The sequence below is a fragment of the Schistocerca cancellata genome, chromosome 4 (assembly GCF_023864275.1).
Source record: "Schistocerca cancellata isolate TAMUIC-IGC-003103 chromosome 4, iqSchCanc2.1, whole genome shotgun sequence".
Lineage (NCBI taxonomy): Eukaryota > Metazoa > Arthropoda > Insecta > Orthoptera > Acrididae > Schistocerca > Schistocerca cancellata.
The window spans coordinates 892,350,492-892,374,434 of NC_064629.1; the positions used below are offsets into that span (position 1 = coordinate 892,350,492).

General features: G+C 40.2%; 1 protein-coding gene across 1 annotated transcript in view; it reads right to left on the reverse strand.

Moving 5' to 3' along the window:
• Positions 1-23,943, reverse strand: part of LOC126185053 (uncharacterized) — a 904,507-nt gene that overhangs the window by 326,178 nt on the left and 554,386 nt on the right. The window contains exons 23-24 of the mRNA XM_049927811.1: positions 22,839-22,916; positions 12,406-12,483 (exon numbers count right to left, since the gene is read on the reverse strand). Coding sequence (XP_049783768.1) covers positions 12,406-12,483; positions 22,839-22,916 — 156 coding nt within the window. The remainder of the gene's footprint in view (positions 1-12,405; positions 12,484-22,838; positions 22,917-23,943) is intronic.

Below are 23,943 nucleotides of genomic sequence, written 5' to 3' on the forward strand. Positions count from 1 at the left end.
GACATGGGCGATGTGTCGGCGTCCGTAGGAGGAGGTAAGTAGATTTGCTCCGACAGATGATGGTCATCCAGTTCCTGCATGGGCACGTCTCATGGTGGCGTCCGTTCTTGTACTGGCACCGAGATGACGGTGAGAGGGCTGCGTTGTGAGTAATGAGAGATGCCAAAATCCTGAGCATCCGGTAGAGCTGAAGGTGGTGTAGCGGCATTCGGAACAGGCATTGCCGGCACACGAGGCCGAAGCTGGTCCGAATGACGCACTGCAACACCCGTGTCCATCTGGATTTCATACAGGCATCGGCCACGGTGTCGTAAGATGTGGCCCGGACTCCATTTTGGCCGCCTACCATATCCCCATACCCAGACAAGGTCGTCGGCAGCGAACCGGCCCAGCGAAGGCACCCACGGCCGTGAGGTGGAAGGCCGCAGAAGATGAAGTAGCGTGCGGGGCTGTCGGCCATGTAGGAGCTCAGCCTGGCTGTGGTCGCCCATGGGGGTGAAACGGTAAGAAGCCAGAAACTGGAGAAGCACATCATCAGCAGCAGAAGAAGTCAGGAGTTTCCGCATCTGAGCCTTAAAGGTGCGGACCAGTCATTCAGCCTCACTGTTTGATTGTGGATGGAACAGAGGGGCCGTGACGAGCACAAAAATGTGCAAATTCGGAAGAGGCATTATCAGTAACAAGAGTAGAGGGAAGACCTTCCAAAGAAAAAATGCAAGCGAGAGCACTTGTGGTTGCCGTGGTGGTAGGCGATGTTCAGTGGACAAAGAAGGGAAAGTTAGAGTAGGCATCAATTATGAGGAGCCAATAAGTACCTAAAAAAGGTCCCGCGAAGTCAGCATGAATGCGCTCCCAGGGCATCTCAGGCAAAGGCCACGGTGACAAAGATGACTTCGGGGCGGCGGCCTGTAACGCACAAGGGTGGCAGGCAGCGACCATGTGTGCTATTTCAGAGTCGATGCCAGGCCAGTACACATGACGGTGCGCCAGAGATTTTGTGCGAGACACACCCCAGTGCCCTTGGTGAAGGAGGTGCAAGACCGAAGCACGCAAAGACGCAGGTACCACAACACGCGGCGAAGCATTGTCGGTGGAAAGGAGGATAACACCATCCCTAGCTGTGAGGCGGTAGCGCAAAGCTTAGTAGTTCCGCAATGGGTCAGAAGTCTTAGCGGACCGACGATCTGGCCAACCCTTCTGAATACAGCGTAAAACCCGGGGGAGGGTAGAATCACAACCTGTAGCCGCCGCCAGCCGGTCCCCTGTGATAGGGAATCCGTCCACAACCCGCTGCTCGGCAACATCCAGATGGAAACACAAAAGTTCGTCCTTATCGAATGCCAGATCAGTACCCATGGGAAGGCAAGACAGTGCATCAGCATTCACATGTTGAGCCGTCGACTGTAAATGAATCTCATAATTGAAACGAGACAAGTAAAGAGCCCAATGCTGGAGGTGGAGTGCAGCCTTGTCGGCAAGTGACGATGATGGATGAAACAAGGAAACAAGTGGCTTGTGATCCGTAACAAGATGAAATTTGGATCCATAGAGAAAAACACCAAACTTATGAAGAGCATAAATAATGGCCAAAGCTTCTTTTTCAATTTGAGAATACTTTTGTTGGGCGTCCGTGAGCGTTTTCGAGGCATAAGCAATGGGTTGTTCAGAGCTGTCTGAAAAACGGTGCGCAAGGACTGCACCGACCCTGTATTGAGAGATGTCCGTGGCAAGAACAAGATGTTGGCCAGGTCGATAAGTAGCCAGGCACGGGCCCTGATTCAGCATTGTCTTCAATTTCTGGAAAGCCACATCACACGACGCGGACCAGTGAAAAGGCACGTTTTTATGCAACAGGCGATGCAACGGCTGAGCCACCGAAGCAGCAGACGGTAAGAACTTGTGATAGTATGCTATTTTCCCCAAGAAGGCCTGCAGTTTCTTAACAGATGTAAGGCGAGGAAGGGCATCGATCGCAGCGACAGTTTGCTGAAGCGGACGAATACCATCCCGAGAGAGTTGAAACCCCAAGTACGTGATAGATGCCTGAAAAAATTGTGATTTCTGAAGATTACACTTAAGACCAGCAGTCTGTAAGACATGAAAAAGTGTGTGGAGGTTCTGAAGATGTTCTTCAGTGGTTGAGCCAGTGACAACAATGTCGTCCATGTAATTGATACACCCAGGGACAGGGAGCAATAATTGTTACAAGAATCGCTGAAAGAGAGCAGGGGCACTGGCAATCCCGAATGGCAATCTACATCTACATCTACATCCATACTCCGCAAGCCACCTGACGGTGTGTGGCGGAGGGTACCTTCAGTACCTCTATCGGTTCTCCCTTCTATTCCAGTCTCATATTGTTCGTGGAAAGAAGGATTGTCGGTATGCCTCTGTGTGGGCTCTAATCTCTCTGATTTTATCCTCATGGTCTCATCGCGAGATATACGTAGGAGGGAGCAATATACTGCTTGACTCTTCGGTGAAGGTATGTTCTCGAAACTTTGACAAAAGCCCGTACCGAGCTACTGAACGTCTCTCCTGCAGAGTCTTCCACTGGAGTTTATCTATCATCTCCGTAACGCTTTCGCGATTACTAAATGATCCTGTAATGAAGCGCGCTGCTCTCCGTTGGATCTTCTCTATGTCTTGTATCAACCCTATCTGGTACGGATCCCACACTGCTGAGCAGTATTCAAGCAGTGGGCGAACAAGCGTACTGTACCTACTTCCTTTGTTTTCGGATTGCATTTCCTTAGGATTCTTCCAATGAATCTCAGTCTGGCATCTGCTTTACCGACCATCAACATTATATGATCATTCCATTTTAAATCACTCCTAATGCGTACTCCCAGATAATTTATGGTATTAACTGCTTCCAGTTGCTGACCTGCTATTTTGTAGCTAAATGATAAAGGATCTATCTTTCTGTGTATTCGCAGCACATTACACTTGTCTACATTGAGATTCAGTTGCCATTCCCTGCACCATGCGTCAATTCGCTGCAGATCCTCCTGCATTTCAGTACAATTTTCCATTGTTACAACCTCTCGATACACCACAGCATCATCTGCAAAAAGCCTCAGTGAACTTCCGACGTCATCCATCAGGTCATTTATGTATATTGTGAATAGCAACGGTCCTATGACACTCCCCTGCGGCACACCTGAAATTACTCTTACTTCGGAAGACTTCTCTCCATTGAGAATAACATGCTGCGTCCTGTTATCTAGGAACTCCTCAATCCAATCACACAATTGGTCTGATAGTCCATATGATCTTACTTTGTTCAATAAACGACTGTGGGGAACTGTATCGAACGCCTTGCGGAAGTCAAGAAACACGGCATCTACCTGTGAACCCGTGTCTATGGCCCTCTGAGTCTCGTGGACGAATAGCGCGAGCTGGGTTTCACATGACCGTCTTTTTCGAAACCCATGCTGATTCCTACAGAGTAGATTTCTAGTCTCCAGAAAAGTCATTATACTCGAACACAATACGTGTTCCAAAATTCTACAACTGATCGACGTTAGAGATATAGGTCTATAGTTCTGCACATCTGTTCGACGTCCCTTCTTGAAAACGGGGATGACCTGTGCCCTTTTCCAATCCTTTGGAACGCTACACTCTTCTAGAGACCTACGGTACACCGCTGCAAGAAGGGGGGCAAGTTCCCTCGCGTACTCTGTGTAAAATTGAACTGGTATCCCATCAGGTCCAGAGGCCTTTCCTCTTTTGAGCGATTTTAATTGTTTCTCTATCCCTCTGTCGTCTATTTCGATATCTACCATTTTGTCATCTGTGCGACAATCTAGAGAAGGAACTACAGTGCAATCTTCCTCTGTGAAACAACTTTGGAAAAAGACATTTAGTATTTCGGCCTTTAGTCTGTCATCCTCTGTTTCAGTACCATTTTGGTCACAGAGTGTCTGGACATTTTGTTTTGATCCACCTACCGCTTTGACATAAGACCAAAATTTCTTAGGATTTTCTGCCAAGTCAGTACATAGAACTTTACTTTCGAATTCATTGAACGCCTCTCGCATAGCTCTCTTCACACTACATTTCGCTTCGCGTAATTTTTGTTTGTCTGCAAGGCTTTGGCTATGTTTATGTTTGCTGTGAAGTTCCCTTTGCTTCCGCAGCAGTTTTCTAACTCGGTTGTTGAACCACGGTGGCTCTTTTCCATCTCTTACGATCTTGCTTGGCACATACTCATCTAACGCATATTGTACGATGGTTTTGAACTTTGTCCACTGATCCTCAACCCTATCAGTACTTGAGACAAAACTTTTGTGTTGTGTTGATATCGATGGAGGCCGAAAGGCGTGTTAAGGACCAGAAACTGCTGGGAAGCAGCGGCGAGAGGAAGTTGATGATAAGCTTCTGATGGGTCAATTTTAGAAAAATATTGGCCTCCCACAAGTTTAGTGAACAATTCTTCAGGTCGGGGCATAGGGTAAGTGTCGATGGGGCATTGCGAATTTACAGTGGCTTTAAAATCGCCACAGAGACAAATGTCACCATTGGGCTTAGCAACAACAATGACAGGAGAGAACCACTCACTGGAAGTGACAGGAAGCAAGACCCCTGAAGTAGTGAGATGATCCAGCTCCCGTTTTACCCTATCATGAAGGGCCACAGGAATGGGCCAAGCCCGAAAAAACTTAGGCCGAGCAGTGGGTTTTAGCGTGATATGAGCTTCAAAGTCGTTTGTACGGCCTAACCCAGCAGAGAAAAGGGACGAAAATGTCGTCGACAAGGAATCCAGTTGAGCGTAAGGAATAGGATCAGAGACGATATTGACAGGGTCGTCTATGGAGAACCCAAAAACGCGAAAGGCATCGAAACCAAAAAGATTCTCTGCATTACTCTGGTTGACCACAAATATGGGAACCATGCAAACGATGGATTTGTAAGATACCTCAGCATTAAATTGTCCCAAGAGAGAAATTTTCTATTTATTGTATGTATGTAATTGCGGAGTGACAGGTGATAGGAGTGGAGAACCCAACTGAAGATACGTCTGAGAATTAATTATAGTGGCAGCAGAACCAGTATCCACCTGCATGCGAACATCCTGACCAAGGATTTGGACAGTGAGGAATAACTTCCCTGAAAGGGAAGAAGTGCAATTGACAGACAACACAGAATCAGAATCAGCGTCATGTTCATGAACATCATGTATGCAGCGGATTTGCAAATGGAAGACACATGACCTTTCTTTTTGCAATTGTGACACACTACCCAATGTTAGGGACAATCCTTGCATGAATGTTTCGTAAAACACCTCGGACATGAAGGAAGTTGCTGGGGGTTTTGCTGCAGTTTCTTAGAGGGTTGTTTACAGTTAGGCGAGGCTGCGCGTGGGAGCGTACTGCCGCCACGTTGGCCGGCAGTGACGCACCGCACGCATTGTCAACAGCGCACAGATGTTGTATTTCCCCGACGTCACCCCATGCCTCTATTTGTGCCCCAGCGGCGCGAGAAATTTCAAAAGACTGCGTGATGGACTTCATCTAGAGTCGGATTTGCCAACTGAAGTGCACGTTGCCAAACTTCTTTGTTGGGTGCCGACCGGATAATAGCATCCCATACCATGGAATCAGCATAGGATTCTTTGTGAACGTCAGTAACAAATTAACACTTCCAACTGAGGCCGTGAAGTTCAGCAGTCCAACCGCGATAGGATTGATTCGGTTGTTTTTGACAACGATAAAAGGCAACACGAGAGGCTACCATATGCGTATGCTTTTGAAAATAGACGGACAGAAGTGAGCACATTTCAGCAAAGGACAAAGATGCAGAATCTTTCAAAGGAGCCAATTGCGACAACAACTGATACATCTGAGGTGAAATCCAGGAAAGGAACAGAGACTTACATGTTTGTTCATCCGTGACATGAAATGCCAAGAAGTGCTGTTGAAGATGTTTTTCATAATCAGACCAGTCTTCCGCCGTCTCATCATAGGGAGGGAAAGGAGGTATAGACAACGATGAGAAACGCCCCGCATTTGACGCCGCGAAGAAATCGCGAATCGCTGATGTTAGAAGCGTTTGCTGTTCAATGAGACCTTGCAATAGCTGCTCGACAGTAGCCATGGAAACCTGTGGGTCAACGATGAAAAGGAAAAATCCACTACCTCGTGCCAATTGTTATAACGTCAAGTTGAACACATGTATTTCAAACGACACAACACATATAATTCGCTGAGCAATTTGACAAAGCAAGACATGTGAGCACTGTAACATTCGAACGAACACCGAGTCCAAGTCTAGCGGCCGCTGGCTGGCTGGCCGCTTAGGTGGTGCAGCTGCTGCATGGCTGGCAGACAGAGACACATGTAGAGGATGCACATAATTGCGCGGCGGCACTTTGAATGATCGGCGAGTCACAACAATATCCCCATGGGATCCAGTGGTATGAAACACACATGGGTACTGCAGGCTGCTACCTCTCCAGGCCACTGGCGACACCACGAAAGAGATGCCGGGTAAACTATATAATCAAAAACATTCAAATCGTGTTTGTTGTCAACTGCATCTCCGACAACTACCACAGTAATATGTGGTGCCACAGTCTCACTGTCAGCATTGTGAGAGGCACCGCAATTAGTGCTGCAACTGTGGGTGTTCATTCTCTTCCATACATCATGTACTCACTGTTCATCAAGAAAGCTTCTGCTGGGTGGCTATAAAGAGTGCCACCCAATTGACCAGAACTAGTTAGCACTGGGAGTTGCTCCAAGCCATGGTGCCGACTATGATCACCAGCCCCTGAATCAAATATTCCGGTGCTCTGTGCTGTCATATGCTCGGAGTAATGTATGAGGCTTCACTCCATGTCCTGTTCAAGTTTGCCGTACTGACTGCAGACTTCTTTACTCCAAGCTGCATTCTAAGTTCTCCATACTGGCTCCTAATTCCTTCACTCCACCTCACGTCTGAACCATTACTCCACAACTTTTCTGAGTCCTGCATACTGGGACCACTGTTGGCTACAACCATGGCTTGTCTATGCATAACCCAATGTCGCACCCTTTCCCATCTTACGTGTCATCAGTCAGTCTGATGGAGCCATTTCTGTGAGATGGCCATGTCTATCTCCAACATGCTATGAGTTTCTACTTCACCAGGTCCTCTTTCCACAACCTCTTATTTCAGCTCTACCACTCTCCACTGATGCGATTACATCAGCATCACCTTTGTAAGAAGTCTCTAAGTGCAATGTCAGTGACTATCAGTGGACTGGTACCAAGTAGCATGTAGCATGTATTCAAGTCCAAATGACTATTGTGTTGCATTCAGTTTATTTATATTTAAAGTTCATTTACTTTTTGGTAGCAGGGTTGCAATATTTGGATTGTAGTCAGCAGTGGTTGCTTCTGCCTGTTAATTTATAACTTGACCTGCTTCACATCCCTGAAGGCTCTCCTTCATGTTGGGTTTTACAGAATATGATGAATGAATTAATGTGCTGTCACTATTGCAACAACACTTTAGGGAAGACAGAGCATGCCAGCTGATAACTGGTCAAAGCAGATGAAGAGAGTTTTGAAATCCAGTTTACATTGAATACTGACTATTCCCTTCTTTTAAAAAAAAGAAATGGGTTTTACAAAGTAAATTGAAACACTATATAGAAAAGAAATTTGTATGTCTGCTCTCTTTATGATTTCTATAAAGTGTTAAACCAACTTTCAGTTAACCTTGAAAGTCAGTAACTCAACAAGCCAACAAAATAGTATGGTCACATTTAGATTAGAGATTAGATTAGATTAGTGCTTGTTCCATAGATCATAAATACGACACTTCATAATGATGTGGAACATGTCAGGTTAATAAAAGATGTCTATACAATATATTACACTACACAATATAGTACATGACACTTTTTTTATGGGGGTTGGGGAAATTACCCACTAACTATATCAAAAAATTCATCTAATGAGTAGAAGGAGTTGCCATTAAGAAATTCTTTTAATTTCCTTTTAAATGCTATATGGCTATCTGTCAGACTTTTGATGCTATTAGGTGAGTGACCAAAGAATTTTGTCGCAGCATAATTTACTCCCTTCTGAGTCAAAGTTAGTTTTAGCCTTGTGTAGTGAAGATCATCCTTTCTCTGAGTGTTGTAGCCATGTACACTGCTATTACTTCTGAATTCGTTTGGATTGTTAATAACAAATTTCATAAGTGAATATATATATTTTGTGAGGCTACAGACCTCTAGTTCTTTAAATAAGTGTCTACAGAATGATCTTGGCTGAGCTCCAGCAATTATTCTGATTACTTGCTTTTGTGCAATGAACACTCTTTTACTCAATGATGAGTTACCCCAGAATATGACGCCATACGAAAGCAGAGAATTGAAATGGGTGTGGTAAGCTAATTTGCTGAGATGTATATCGCCAAAATTTGCAATGACCCTAATAGCATAAGTAGCTGAACTCAACCGTTTCAGCAGATCTTCAGTGTGTTTTTTCCAGTTCAACCCTTAATCAGTGCATACACCTAGAACTTTTGAATATTCTACCTTAGCTAAAGATTTCTGATCGAAGTCTATATTTATTAATGGTGTCATTCCATTTACTGCATGGAACTGTATCTACTGTGTTATGTCAAAGTTTAATGAGAGCCCATTTGCAGAGAACCACTAAATGATTTTCTGAAAAACATTGTTTACAATTTCACCAGTTAATTCTTGTCTGTTGGGTGTGATAACTATACTTGTACCATCGGCAAAAAGTACCAGCTTTGCATCTTCATGAATATAGAATGGCAAGTCATTAATATACAGGGTGTTACAAAAAGGTACGGCCAAACTTTCAGGAAACATTACTCACACAGAAAGAAAGAAAATATTTTATGTGGACATGTGTCCGGAAACGCTTACTTTCCATGTTAGAGCTCATTTTATTACTTCTCTTCAAATCACATTAATCATGGAATGGAAACACACAGCAACAGAATGTACCAGCGTGACTTCAAACACTTTGTTACAGGAAATGTACAAAATGACCTCCGTTAGTGAGGATACATGCATCCACCCTCCGTCGCATGGAATCCCTGATGCGCTGATGCAGTCCTGGAGAATGATGTATTGTATCACAGCTGTCCACAATACGAGCACGAAGAGTCTCTATATTTGGTACCGAGTTTGCGTAGACAAGAGCTTTCAAATGCCCCCATAAATGAAAGTAAAGAGGGTTGAGGTCAGGAGAGTGTGGAGGCCATGGAATTGGTCTGCCTCTACCAATCCATCGGTCACCAAATGTGTTGTTGAGAATCGTACGAACACTTCGACTGAAATGTACAGGAGCTCCATCGTGCATGAACCACATGTTGTGTCGTACTTGTAAAGGCACATGTTCTAGCAGCACAGGTAGAGTATCCCGTATGAAATCATGATAACGTGCTCCATTGAGCATAGGTGGAAGAACATGGGGCCCGATCAAGACATCAACAAAAATGCCTGCCCAATCGTTCACAGAAAATCTGTGTTGATGACGTGATTGCACAATTGCGGGCGGATTCTCGTCAGCCCACACATGTTGACTGTGAAAATTTACAATTTGATCATGTTGGAATGAAGCCTCATCCATAAAGAGAACATCTGCACTGAAATGAGGATTGACACATTGTTGGATGAATCATTCGCAGAAGTGTACCCATGGAGGCCAATCAGCTGCTGATAGTGCCTGCACACGTTGTACATGGTACGGAAACAACTGGTTCTTCCGTAGCACTCTACATACAGTGACGTGGTCAATGTTACCTTGTACAGCAGCAACTTCTCTGACACTGACATTAGGGTTATTGTCAATTGCACGAAGAATTGTCTCGTCCATAGCAGGTGTCTTCTTCATTCTAGGTCTTCCCCAGTCGCGTATCATTGCCTGGAGTGTTCCGCGCTCCCTAAGATGCCGATCAATTGCTTCGAATGTCTTCCTGTCGGGACACCTTCGTTCTGGAAATCTGTCTCGATATAAACATACCGCACCACAGCTATTGCCCCGTGCTAATCCATACATCAAATGGGCATCTGCCAACTCCGCATTTGTAAACATTGCACTGACTGCAAAACGACGTTCGTGATGAACACTAACCTGTTGATGCTATGTATTGATGTGCTTGATGCTAGTACTGTAGAGCAATGAGTCGCATGTCAACACAAGCACTGAAGTCAACATTACCTTCCTTCAATTGGGCCAACTGGTGGTGAATCGAGGAAGTACAGTACGTACTGACAAAACTAAAATAAGCTCTAACATGGAAATTAAGCGTTTCCGGACACATGTCCACATAACATCTTTTCTTTATTTGTGTGTGAGGAATGTTTCCTGAAAGTTTGGCCATACTTTTTTGTAACACCCTGTATATTAAGAACAGCAGAGGACCCAAGACCGAACCTTGCAGCACCCCATTCTTGATTGTTCCCCAGTTTGAGAAATCACCAGTTTTTTTGCATATTATGTAAACAGCTTATTTAAACTTTCCACTCTGCAGGTGATTGTGCATAGTTTTGAAACTTCCTAGCAGACTTAACTGTGTGTAAGACTCCGTCTGAAGGCTAGCAGGGTTTCCTGCCTCCTTTGTGTGTCTATCAATGACTCAGCACCTGAACTATTTAGTGAGTTAATACCTATAGTTATTAATTTGCTGACAATGTTATTACCAAGGCCCAGATTTTCATGCACTATTACATCATAAAACTTACATGCATTCATAAAATACCATATTAGTAAACATGCACAATAACACAGCAAAACAATAAAAGTATGCAGTGTCAGTTCTATATTTATTTCTACTTTCTTCTGAAACAGTACACAATCACCAATTTCTCCCACCATTCTTCTCTTACACTCAAGTGTTTACCAACAGAACATTTAGTTACACATAAAATGACCTTTCTGTGTTACAAGAAGTGACAGGAAGAAATTATGAATGAAGTATGATTAAGTTGAGAGCTTTTTTACATTTCTGCCACAAACTATTTTTTGTCATCTTCTAAGCTCAAAATCAGGATTTGATCTAATATCTTTGTGTCTTCTTAAAAGCTGCAACACCCACTGCTTCATAGGATAATGGCAGATTCCACCTGTGGCTAAGAACTTTGTTATTGCTGAAGGGAAATGCATAAAATTTGATTTGATGTAAAGCTTGTCTTGCTTCACATCTGTTTTCCTGAATACCCCTTCCACGTCTTTAATGCAAACTGCAATGGGTGGCTTCAAAAGTCTACAGTCCAAATAAGAAGGAAAAAACCTAGGTTGCAGTAAATTAAGGATTTTCAACAGAATGAAGCAAAGAGATGTCAACTCCAATAGATCTGTAGGAATTCAATGTCTCTTACTGCCAACTTAATCAAAATTACCACACTAAAAGATGGCAGCATTTATCCTGGTACCTTATCTCATTAAAGTAGGTTGCAATAGCAAAGCTAAATCTGAGAACACATCACTAAATGCAGCAACATGGACAGGTGATTTTAAGAATACCTTCAATTGGAAATAAGGCAGGATATGCCTTAATTAATACTGTCAGCAATGCCAACCTTTTTAATTTGTGCACCTATTTATCTTGTTTGTATCAGCATATTCACAATGTGAAATTTTAGTCTACCATTTCAGCTACATTATGTAGTGCATGAACCCAACACGTAATGTACTTTAGGTTAGGATAAAATATTTTCATTGCTTTCCCAGCCTTCATCACATATGGGGCAGCATCACATAACAAATACAGGATTTGTTCTCAATTTATTGGCACAGAGTACTCTGACTTCTACCAACATCTACCGAGCTGAAGTAGGGCACTTAAGCTGACTGTGAAGTTCACAGACTGTAACATACTCGCACAATTACTCATGTTCTGCACTTTTGCCACATATGAATAAATCAATAAAAGATTCTATCATGCATGTTATTAGAAAATATACACAAAGCTCACAAAAGTGATATAATAAACATTATAAATGTCTCATTTCATGGCAATCTTCAAGATATGCATTTATCTCCCAAATGGCCACACATGCAAAAATTCATACAACACGCATTTGCTTGTAAATCTGGACTCTAGTTATTAGAAATCTGCCTCCGAAAGTGAATAACTCTCACAGATTGGGGATGATCTGAAATAAAATCATCTAAATAACAAGGGACTTTCACACATGGACTTTGAAGTTAAAGAATTAATTGATGATGGTGACCAAACTTTACATTCTTTTGTTTGTAATATTCTCATTATGAAAAAAGCAAATAAAGCAGCTATGAAGTACAAATAATATTTGACTGAATTTGAGAAAAATGTAGACTGAAGGCTATACAAAGCAAAGTTCACAGCATTACTCCATCTGTATTTACTAACTTCAACCGTGACTACAGCGTAGATGTAGTGAAAATATACCTGATGCATTGTGTTCTGTGGGCCACCTGCCAGGTTTAAAAAATTTTTCCTGTTTAGATGATTCAGCATATGGTTCACCTGTTACAAAATACAATATTGGTCAATGTAACTATGCAAATATCAAAAACATTCTATTACTTTTATAAACAATCAAATGAATAAAATGAAATATCATAGCCATGTGAATGGCAGAAATGAGCACTACCAGAAGCAATTTATGTAAATTAGGATTATGGACCCCAAATAGTAGTAGTAGTAATAATAATAATAATAATAATAATAATAATAATAATAATAATAATACTGGAACAGAACCATTATAACAGGTAAAACAACACCAAATAACAAACCGGACATCATATGCACCAATAAAAAGAAGAAATTAACACAACTAATCGAAATATCCATACCCTATACAACAAATATACAGAATAAAACAGGAGAAAAAATTGAAAAATATATCCAACTGGCTGAGGAAGTCAAGGACATGTGGCATCAGGATAAAGTTGACATCATACCAATTATACTATCAACTACAGGAGTCATACCACAAAATATCTACCAGTACATCAACGCAATACAGCTACATCCAAACTTATATATACAACTACAGAAATCTGTAATTATTGATACATGTTCAATTACCCGAAAGTTCCTAAATGCAATGTAACATATACCGTACAGTTAAAAGGAAGTCATGCTTGATCAAGGTCCGCATCACTTTCCATTTTTGACCAGACATAATGTCTGAGAAAAGAAAGAATAATAATAATAATAATAATAATAATAATAATAATAATAATCAAGAGTAATAACAACAACAGATGTATCCTGTTAAGAACTTCCAAGCACATTATCACAATCACAAATATGCATCAAAGTAGCCAACACTGTTTGTGGGTTTCATGAAGATAAAATAGTGCACAAGGTTATGGATGTTTTGTTATTTAGAAACCTCCCTTTGTTAATTTTCTCCTTATGTTTTGACAAATATTATAACCAACCATTTTATTCTGCAGTGCCATGTTCTCCACATGCATACTGGGGGAATCATCAACAGGCCATAGTGCCTTGATAGAAACTTCTAGCTGTGGAGCATCTCTCTAACTAGAGGTACCGATGCCTTTCGTTTTTGAATGTTTTTAAGTACATTTAAAGACTGTACTGTCTCTCTACCTCTGAATGACCTTCTGTCTTGTATGACCTTAAAGGGGACTATGCCATCCAATTCTAAGGTTTAAGTCTTCAGAAGTAAGTTTCATATTCTCATGCAAAAGTGTAGAAAAGGTTGTCAATTGTTATCAGGCAAAAAACTGAACATTCCCAGTTATTTAAGAACAAAGTAAAAGAATGCTGCATTAATGACTATTCCAACAATTTATCAGAAAACTTGGACTCAAGAATGTAATTCTACATAACTCAAATAATTGTATTAGACAGATCTTCACATTGCCAGTATACAGACAGCTGACAATCTTTAGTGTAAAGTTACACAAATGCTTTGTTTGATGTATTACACAGTAACAGGTCCCTACTAGAATGGGGTGGTGACCTTTTCTGAGTAGCTGCTTCTCTTCTAACATCAATATAGGAATTAATTTTACAGAATTACCATAATTGTCAGTTTGAGTAGATTACAGCTAGTCATACTTTGTTAGTTGGTATATATAGTATCCCCCTGGGATACACTAGAATGAAAAACAGACATGTACTGCAAGCTGCCATCTATCCAGACCACTGGCAACACAATCGTAGATATGCAGTGTAAACCCTATAATACCAAACATGATCAAAGTGTGTTTGTTGTCAGCCACATCTTTGACAACTGACACAGTAATACATGGTGCAAGTCTCACCACTGGAGGTGCAAGGGACACCGCAATTAGTGCTCTCCAGGCCATAGTGCCAATTGTTATTGCCCATCCCTCAATCAGGGCCCTTGTTGCCCAGTGCTGTCATATGTGCAGACATGCGAATGGGTCTTCACTCTGTGTCCTGTGAGTGTTCATAATACTGGCTGCTGATGCCTTTGCTCTGAGCCATGCCCTGAATTCTCCATAATGGCCACTGATGCCTTTACTCCACACTGCAGCCAAGATATTACTTGGCATCTCGTCCCAGTTCTCTATACTGTGCCCACCTGCGGCCCATCTGTGGTGTGCAACTCACTGTCACTCCCTACTCTGCTGGCTGTGTTATTGGCCAATGTAAGGGATCCATCTCACCTACACAGACATGTCTATCTCCTACTGTCTATGAGCTTCTGCCTCAATGGGACATCACTCCTGGACCATCTTCAAGCTCTAACAGTCTCCAACAGTCTCCACCAATACTGCCACATCAACATCACCATTGTATGAAGTCCTCCAGTGCAATGTCAGTGGATTGGAACAAAGTGGTGTGTATTCAAGTCCAAATGACTATTTTGTTGTGTTCAGTTTGAGTATAAATAAAGCTCATTTATTGCGTGTTGACTGGGACACATTATTTGGTTTGTAGTCATCAGAGGTTGCTTTTGCCTGTTAATGTATAACTAGACCCATTTCACACCCCTGAAGGCTCTCCTCCATATTGGGATTTACAGAACATGATATGTCACTCTTGCATCATCAGCACTTTAAAGATGACGTGCCAGCTGCTGGCTGACTGCTCAAGGCAGGTGGAGGGAGATTTGAAATTCATTTGACATTAAGTATTAATGATTGCTTTTTTTAAAAACTGGATTGTACAAAGTAAATTGAAGCACTACAGGGTGTACATTAAGTCCGGGAACACTTTCAATTATTTATTGCACAAGAACTAAACATTGTACAGATGCCATACATATTGCATTTTGAAGAGATACTCTGAAAGTTTTTTTACCAACATTTGATATGCGAACCATGAGTGACCTGGCAGACGTCAATACTGTAATCAAATTCTTGCCATACCTGTCCCAGCATGGCATTGTCGACTGTTGCAGTCACTTCCCATGTTCTCTCCTGGAGCTCTGCTACATTACATGGTAGAGACAGTACATACACCCAATCTTTAATGTGTCCCCACAGAAAAAAGTCGCACGGAGTGAGATCTGGTGATTGGGGAGGCCATTTCATAAAATAGCTGTCCCCTTCTGTAGAACAGCCAATCCATCAATGCGGCAACTCTGTCTTCAGGTACCCACGAACTTCACAATGAAAAATGGGTGGAGCCCCATCCTGCTGAAAGATTGACAGAGAGTCTGATTGCATTTGAGGCATCAGCCATACCAGCAACATGTCCAAGTAGGAATATCCAGAGACAGTTCTCTCAGCGAAGAAGAATGGCCCGTAGTTTTCGACGTGACAAGGCACAAAAAACATTTACCTTTGGGGAATCACACTCAAATTCAGTGCATTTGTGTGTATTGTGGATGCTTTGTATCCAAATTTTGAAAATTATGCCTGTTCACTTTCCCACTGGTGTGTAAAGTGGCTTTGTTGCTAAAAATTAAGTGATCAACAATACCAAACCCATCCTCATTCAATTGTTGCAACTGCAAACAAAACTCAAAATGCTTGTCTTTGTCATCATCACTGAGCTTCTGTACTACCTCCAATTTGAATTGTTTCAGAGACAGCTTCTGTCACAGGACTTTCCACACTGTTTATTACAGTGCATTGTGTCCTGTTATAGCGTATGAAGCAATATACCCGACACAACAATATCCATACATTCTTGTATCAGATCACTTAAATCTGTAATGCTGAACTATTTCCACTATCCACCATGGTGTTAACTGCTGAACTCATGCTTTGTACACCAATTTCTAGGTTTAAAGCTTGAAGTTGCTTTAATCCTTTCACACAGCGCCAAGAAGGCAGTGCCAGAAACAGACTTTCTCGCAGACTTCCCCCCCCCCCCCCCCCTTTCCCTTATTCTCTGTTTAGGTCATGAATAAGCAATTAAACTCATGGGCATATAAATCTAACTCACACATATTTATTTTTATGTTTTACAAGAACAGTTACTTATAGTTTCATCTACATAGGGCTACTTCTGGAAACAATTAAAATATATAAAGAGACATTACATTCTGAAAATTGATATCTTGCATCCTTCCTTCATTTTGAAGCCAACTGGTTTCTTAAAAAAATGCAGAAATATCTTTGATGCTTTTATTTTCCTCCAGGTATGGATGGAACAAATTAATATGAATTCTCATATATGCATGCATTACCAGAATAAAAAAGTACTGGAGCTTCATTATTACTTATATCACTGTCTACATTGTTAAAAATATGATCTTCACCTTCACTCCCCAATATGCTAGATAGCTCATTTAATGCTGAAACCTCTCTTTCACTAATAACAATGTAAGGCAAAGATGCCAATGTGTACCCTGAAGCACATGAACAACCATGAATAACACAGTACTACAAAGCAGTTTTTGGCATGGAGTGAGATAAACACACCTAATGCAGAACAGTACTCATCAGGGCAAAGATATATAAGAAACCAATGTAAGACAAGTGTAGCATATGAAACTGAAAAGTGTAGCAACTGCCACCTGTATATACAAGAGTGTAGAAGTGAAATGGTTAAATGCATGATTTACCTTCAACTACATATGTAAAAAATGTAACCATCACTATCAATCAATACAATTATTAAATTTTGCCTCTGCAATCTATTTTTCACTCTGCAGGTAAGTGTGCATGGGTTGGAAACTTCCTAGCAAATTAAACTGTGTGCCACACTGCCTATAAGCAACAAGGTTTCTCTATCTTCTTTATGTGTCTATCAACTACTCAACACCTGAACTATTTAGTGAGTTAATACCTTTACTCTTTAAATTACTCATAATGTTATTACTAGACCCCAGATTTTCATGCCCTATCAAACTGTGAAAAATGCATGTATTCACACAATATCATATCATTAAACATGCACAATAAGGTAGCAAAACAATAAAATATTCAATTCAATATTTATTTCTACTTTCTTCTAAAACAGTACACAGTAACCAATTTCTCCCACTTTTCTGCACTTACCTCCATGTGTTTACCAGACAGAAGATTTTTTTTACACAGAAAATGACTTTTCTGTGTCACAAGATATGACAGGAGCATATTTATGTGAAAAAATTTTGGAGAAAGTCTGATCAAGGTGATAGTTTTTTACACTTTTGCCACAAAATATTTTTTGTCAGCTTCGTAAACTCAAAATCAGAATTTGGTCTGAAAACTTTTTTATCTTTAAAGCTGCAACACCGACATCTCCACACAATGATTGCACGGATTTTTAACCTTCTCAGTAACTGTCTGAGACTCCACCTACAGCTTACAACTTTGTTATTGTCAAAGGAAAACTTCTAAATTTGGCTTGATGTAAATCTGGTCTTGCTTCAAAGCTTTTTTCTTGAACACCACTTGCAAATCTTTAATGCAAGCTGAAGTAAGGGCTTCGAAAGTGTACAGCCCGAAAATGAAGAAAAACACCTTGGAAGCAGTCCCTTAAGGCTTTTCAATACAATGAAACAAGGAGATGTCAACTTCAATAGATCTTTAGGGATTCTTGGTCTCTTACTGACAATTTAATCAAAATTACCACAATACTATATTGCAGCATTTATCCAGGTACCCCACCTGGTTAAAACAGGTTTTGGTGGCAAAGCTATATCTGGCAGTATATCTCTAAATCCAGCAACATGAACAGGTGTTTCAGAATACCTTTAATTGGAAAAACAATGAGCATATGACTTAATTAATGCTGTCAGCAATATTGACCCTCTGTGTTTTGGGCATCCATTTACACAGTTTGTATCACTGTATTCACACAGTGAAATTTTAGACTACCATTTTAGCTATAAGACGTAGAGCATGGGCTAAGCATATAACACACCTTAGGTTAGGACAAAATATTTTAATTGCTTTCCCATCATTCATCACACAGGGGGCAGCAACATATAACAACAATAGGATCTTTTTTCAATTTAAATTTATTGCCACAAAGTATATTGACTTCTGCCAACATCTACCAAGCATAACTAGGGCAACTGATCTCATTATGAAGTTTACAGACTGTAACAAATTTGCAAAATTACTCATATACTACACTTTTGATTTTCATATGAATAAAAATCAATAAAATAAGATGTTGTAGTTGTTGTGGTCTTCAGTCCTGAGACTGGTTTGATGCAGCTCTCCATGCTACTCTATCCTGTGCAAGCTTCTTCATCTCCCAGTACCTACTGCAATCTACATTCTTCTGAATCTGCTTAGTATATTCATCTCTTGGACTCCCCCTACGATTTTTACCCTCCAAGCTGCCCTCCAATACTAAATTGGTGATCCCTTGATGTTCTGCACTTTTGGTTTTCATATTAAAAAAAAAAAACAATAAAAGAAGATATCATGTATGTAATTGCAAAACCATGATAGGATATAATAAGCATTATAGTGTCTCAATTCATGCAACCTTCAAAGGATACATTTACACCCTCCCCAAAATGGCTAAACATGAAAAAATTCATGCAACATGTATCTGCATGGAAAACTAGACTCTAGTAATTACATATATATGCTGGAAACTGAAATACTGTCACAGGCTGGTGATAATTTGAAATAAAATCATCTAAATAACATGGGACTTTCAAACACAAACTTTGTAGCTATAGAATTAATTAATGCTGCCTGCCAAGCTTCACATTCATTTCTTCCTAACATTACCATCATGACAAAAAATCAAAATGATCCTACCAGCATAGGAACTTCATCAACTCTAGCTCATATTTTCTTGAGGGGGGAAAAACACACACACACACACACACACACACACACACACACAGGAGCTAGATATCAACCCCAGCAATCAAACTCATGTGTAAATTCAGCCATTATGCAGATACTATGCAGGTATGGTCCTCTCAATGTACAGCTTTTAAACATTTGTGTGCTCACGTTGTTTGTCATGCGTCCCGCTTCACTGTGGTTGTGTAATGCCAAAATGCAATGTACTGCACAATGAAGTGACAATGCCAAGTTCCCCAAAATGTGAAATGTGAATAGCAAGCGAAGTGAAGGAGGGAATAATACTATGAAATGCAACCCATATAGTGTAACTCTTACAAGTGTATTCCACTTTAATATTATCAGCTTTACATATAAAATAAAGTAACATGCATCAATGATATTCAAAATTAAATTATGCTACACTACATGTTGAAAAACTGTCTCATTTGTTTCCACTGCAATTATAAATCACTATATAAAAAGGTTAAAAACGAAGGGATCTTTGACACTGGCTACAAGTTACAAATTGCACACTTTGACACAATGAACGTAGCACTTGACCAGGCTTGAAAAAGTATTTCAGTGGATGTTCACTGTATTCTGATGGTCACTGGGGTAACCACTTTGATACTACACATACTGGAAGATTGACCTAACCACTGGTGAGCATAACTGCCTGTGAAGATGCAGCTGCATTCAAAGGATGGTGTTCCCCTCACAAAAGTTTACATCGGCACCCAGAAGTCGTACTGAGGTGGTAAAGCTCTAGACAAACCCCTGGAACACCCAGAAGCCAAGTATGTCTAGCAGTTGGCAATACCTCGTGCCAAATGGTGGTACTGTCAACACAGAAATGGCAGTATCTTCTACTCCAAGCACTGACCAACACTTGTGACCAGAAAATGAATCCGTTATTAAAAGGGATCCATTATCCTCTCAAATGATTTTACAAAACACTTCTTCTTGCCACTTCTGTAAGTGTTCCTTGTCCACTTTCCTAAAAGATGAGGCAATAGTGACAAAATAGTCCATGTGAAACAACTTTTGTTTGATAAGTGGTCCAGAGGATTCAGTCCGCTCTTATAACAATAAACAGAGGTGACTGCAATGGTCAATCTGCAGATATTTTTGGCATTATTGTGTAGCTATGAGTTGGCATTATTTTGTAGCTACGAGTCATGTTACTGGCAGACTGCACAGCTGTGACATCATCTTCTGTTCCTTTTCTCGCAAGAGTTTGACCAGACATCATTTCTAAATTAAATATACTCTGATCCATATCGTAAACATTCTGTTTACTGACCACTTCCACAACAGATCTGGAGTCAGTGACACATTTTTCATAGCTAATTATTATGGCTGCCTTGTTGCATAGCTTTTTGTCATCGTAACATAGTTTACCTTTCATGACACAATATTCTATTTCTTTTGAGGGTGAAAACCTATGCAGGAGATGCCTTGGAATCACTTACACCAATCTCCACTGCGTCTTGAACACCCTACTGCTGTAAGTAGTATTTACTTTTGCAAGCTTCTAGTGATGAGTACCATGGTTTTCAATGTATTTATTCCAAACAGATTCCTTTTCTGTTTTAATAATTTAAAACTCTTCTTGATGGTCTAGGAAGATGGATTCCCCTTATTTCCACCTTTCCAAAAAGTAACATATATTCCTCTGTTATGGAGAAGGTGAAACTGATATTCAATGACTTTACATTGCCAAAGCAGCCTCCACCATAATTGAAGTCCTTGATTGCATGCTGCAGCCCTGTTCAGGCAATGAAAATGTTCGACAAATGTGACGGCGGTGAAATGGAAGCTTTATTATCACCATCGTGATCCTCTTGTATGCGTCCACTGCACATCAATCCAATATTTTCTTGAATATCTAGCACATCTTCATCTGTGCAGTTGTCTACGATATTTGCAACAACGTTTCAAGATATAAGGAAAAGCATAAAGAAAGAACCATGTGCTCATTTCATCCAATAACAACAAATGTTGATGCTTACCGGTCATGACTTTCAAGAGTTCTAGTTCCTTGACATTTAATCATTGCAGTTTAGTTGTCATTCCATACTGCTCAGAAGGGTTGCATGACAGCCCGTAGGTTCACCAAGATGGTGAACACAAACATCTTCCTAAACTAGGTGCACAGTATCTCACGTTAGGGCATTACATGACCACAGTGAAGCTGGGTGCATGACAAACAACCTATGCACATGAATGTTTAAAAGCTGCATGTTGAGACGGCCGTGCCTGCATAGTATCTGCAAAATGGGCAAAAGTTTCGCACGAGATCAGCTGCTAGGGCAGGTACCCAGCTCACGCACTTTTACTCAAGAAAATAGTGTCAAGTTGATGAAGTTCCCATGTAAGAAGTATAAATAATACGGTAAAACCCCTTTTTAACGAATCTCAGGGCACCAAAAAATTTGTTCCTTAAAAGAGAGTTTTCCTTAAATAAGGGTTTAGGTCAAAATGCACTAAATAAGTGTTCCAGAATCAAAATTGGAACCTAGGCTATTTAGGCCATATAAATACTCCATAATCACAAACTCACCTTGTGCTGTATACAAAAATACAGTGAACATGAAAATGTTTCTTGGCAAATTTAAAACTACTCGATATATTTATAATACCTTTTTTTAAATTTCAAGATATTTTGGATGTTAGGTCACATCAAAAGTCATCAACTAGTATCTTGATTTAAAAGGAGAAAATTTTATTTAGCTAATGGCACTCAATGAATTAGATTTCACAATAATGAATAAAACTGCTATACTGTCTTTATTTCTGAAAAAAATCTAGAAGAGTAGTCTGCTGCTTCCTTCCAGCACAGCATACTCCTAGAAGTTGTTCCAGCTGGTTAATATTGTTAAGAACTGACTCATCCACAACGAAGGATGAGAAATACCTTCTAACAGTCCCAAGTCCTCCCACAGCTGCAGGAAAACTTGGTGTTTGTGAGTCCACATCATCTTCATCATCATCATCATCATCAACATCATCATCATCACCACCATCATCGTCACCACCACTGTCACCATCAACTTTTCTTCGTTTGCTGGCCATATTACACGTACAAAAACACTATTGTAAGTAGACTACACAACTACAGTATACACTTAATGTGTCACTTTATAGCGTCAGACATGACAGCTGGAGTGCGGTAGTGCGGAAGAATTGTGTTTTCAAATGACCAGTTTAACATTCACCAATCTCGATAACTTCACAACTATTGACACGAGACCAATATCTGAACGCTAACACAGACATTGATTTTAAGAATACATATGATCAAAGCCTAAAGTGACGATTTAATGTCCGAAAATAAGAAGTGCAGCTGCAGACCGTATTTTAATTTGAGAATTGTAACACACTTATTCCTTAAAAGCAGTATTTAAAAGAAAGTGCAATTCATTAAAACCGAATTTCAGGAACACTGTTTTTATGGCATTATTGCCAGGACCAACAAAAGTATTCCTTAAAAGTGGGATTTCCTTAAAAGCAGATCCATTAATATGGGGTTTTACTGTATTTCACTGCATTTTAACAAAACTGTAGCTACAATGTAGACAAATTAAAGCTTACAGCAATACCCTGTCAATATTTACAGAAATCACTTACTGAAATACTAATTGCAACCATGACTAAAGCATAGGTGTAGTGAACACATACCTGATTCATTGTGATATCTGGGACATCTACTAGCTTTAAAAAATTTCTTCTGTCTAGATGATTCAGCATATGGCTCAGCTGTTAAAAAACACAACATTGGTCAGAGTAACTGCACAACTATGAACACATTCTTTTCTTTTGAAGTCAAAGAAAATGAAGACAATGAAATATCATAGCCATGCAAGTTACAGAAATAAGCACTACCTGGTGATTTTTATGTAAATCAGGATTATGAACCCAAAGTCAAAATTACCACCATCAACACCACCATCATCATCATAAAAAAACAACAACAACAACAACAATAGTTCTACTCAGTGAAGTATTACCAAGTGCATTATCACAATTGCAAATATGCATCGAAGTAGCTAAAACTGTTTGTTACTTTTCTGAAGATAAAGTAGTTCACCGTTCAGGGAGGTTATAGATGATGTGTTACTTTGAAACTTTGTCCATTTCCTCCTTACATTTTTGCAAATTCTACTATGTTAGGCTTCAGCAAAATATGTAAAAACTGCAACAATTTAGATCAATCAACAGCATTATTAAATTTTGCCTTCAGAATCTGTTTTTCACTCTGCAGGTGATTGTGCATAGTTTTGAAACTTCCTCGCAGACTGAACTGTGTGTTAGACTCCATCTGAAACCTAGCAGGGTTCCCTGCCTCCTTTATGTATCTATCAATGACTCAGCACCTGAACTATTTAGTGAGTTAATACCTTTAGTTATTCATTTTGACAACGTTATTACTAGAGACCAGATTTTCATGCACTATTACATCATAAAACTTGTATGCATTCATACAATATCATATCATTAAACATGCATAATAATGCAGCCAAACAATAAAAGTATGCAGTATAAGTTCTATATTTATTTCTACTTTCATCTGAAACAGTACACAATCACCAATTTCTCCCACTTTTCTTCTCTTACACTCAAGTGTTTATCAACAGAACATTTAGTTACACATAAAATGACCTTTCTGTGTTACAAGAAGTGACAAGTGTATGCCTAAGTGAAGAAATTATGAATGAAGTATGATTAATTTGAGAGCTTTTTTACATTTCTACCACAAACTATTTTTGTCACCTTCAAAGCTCAA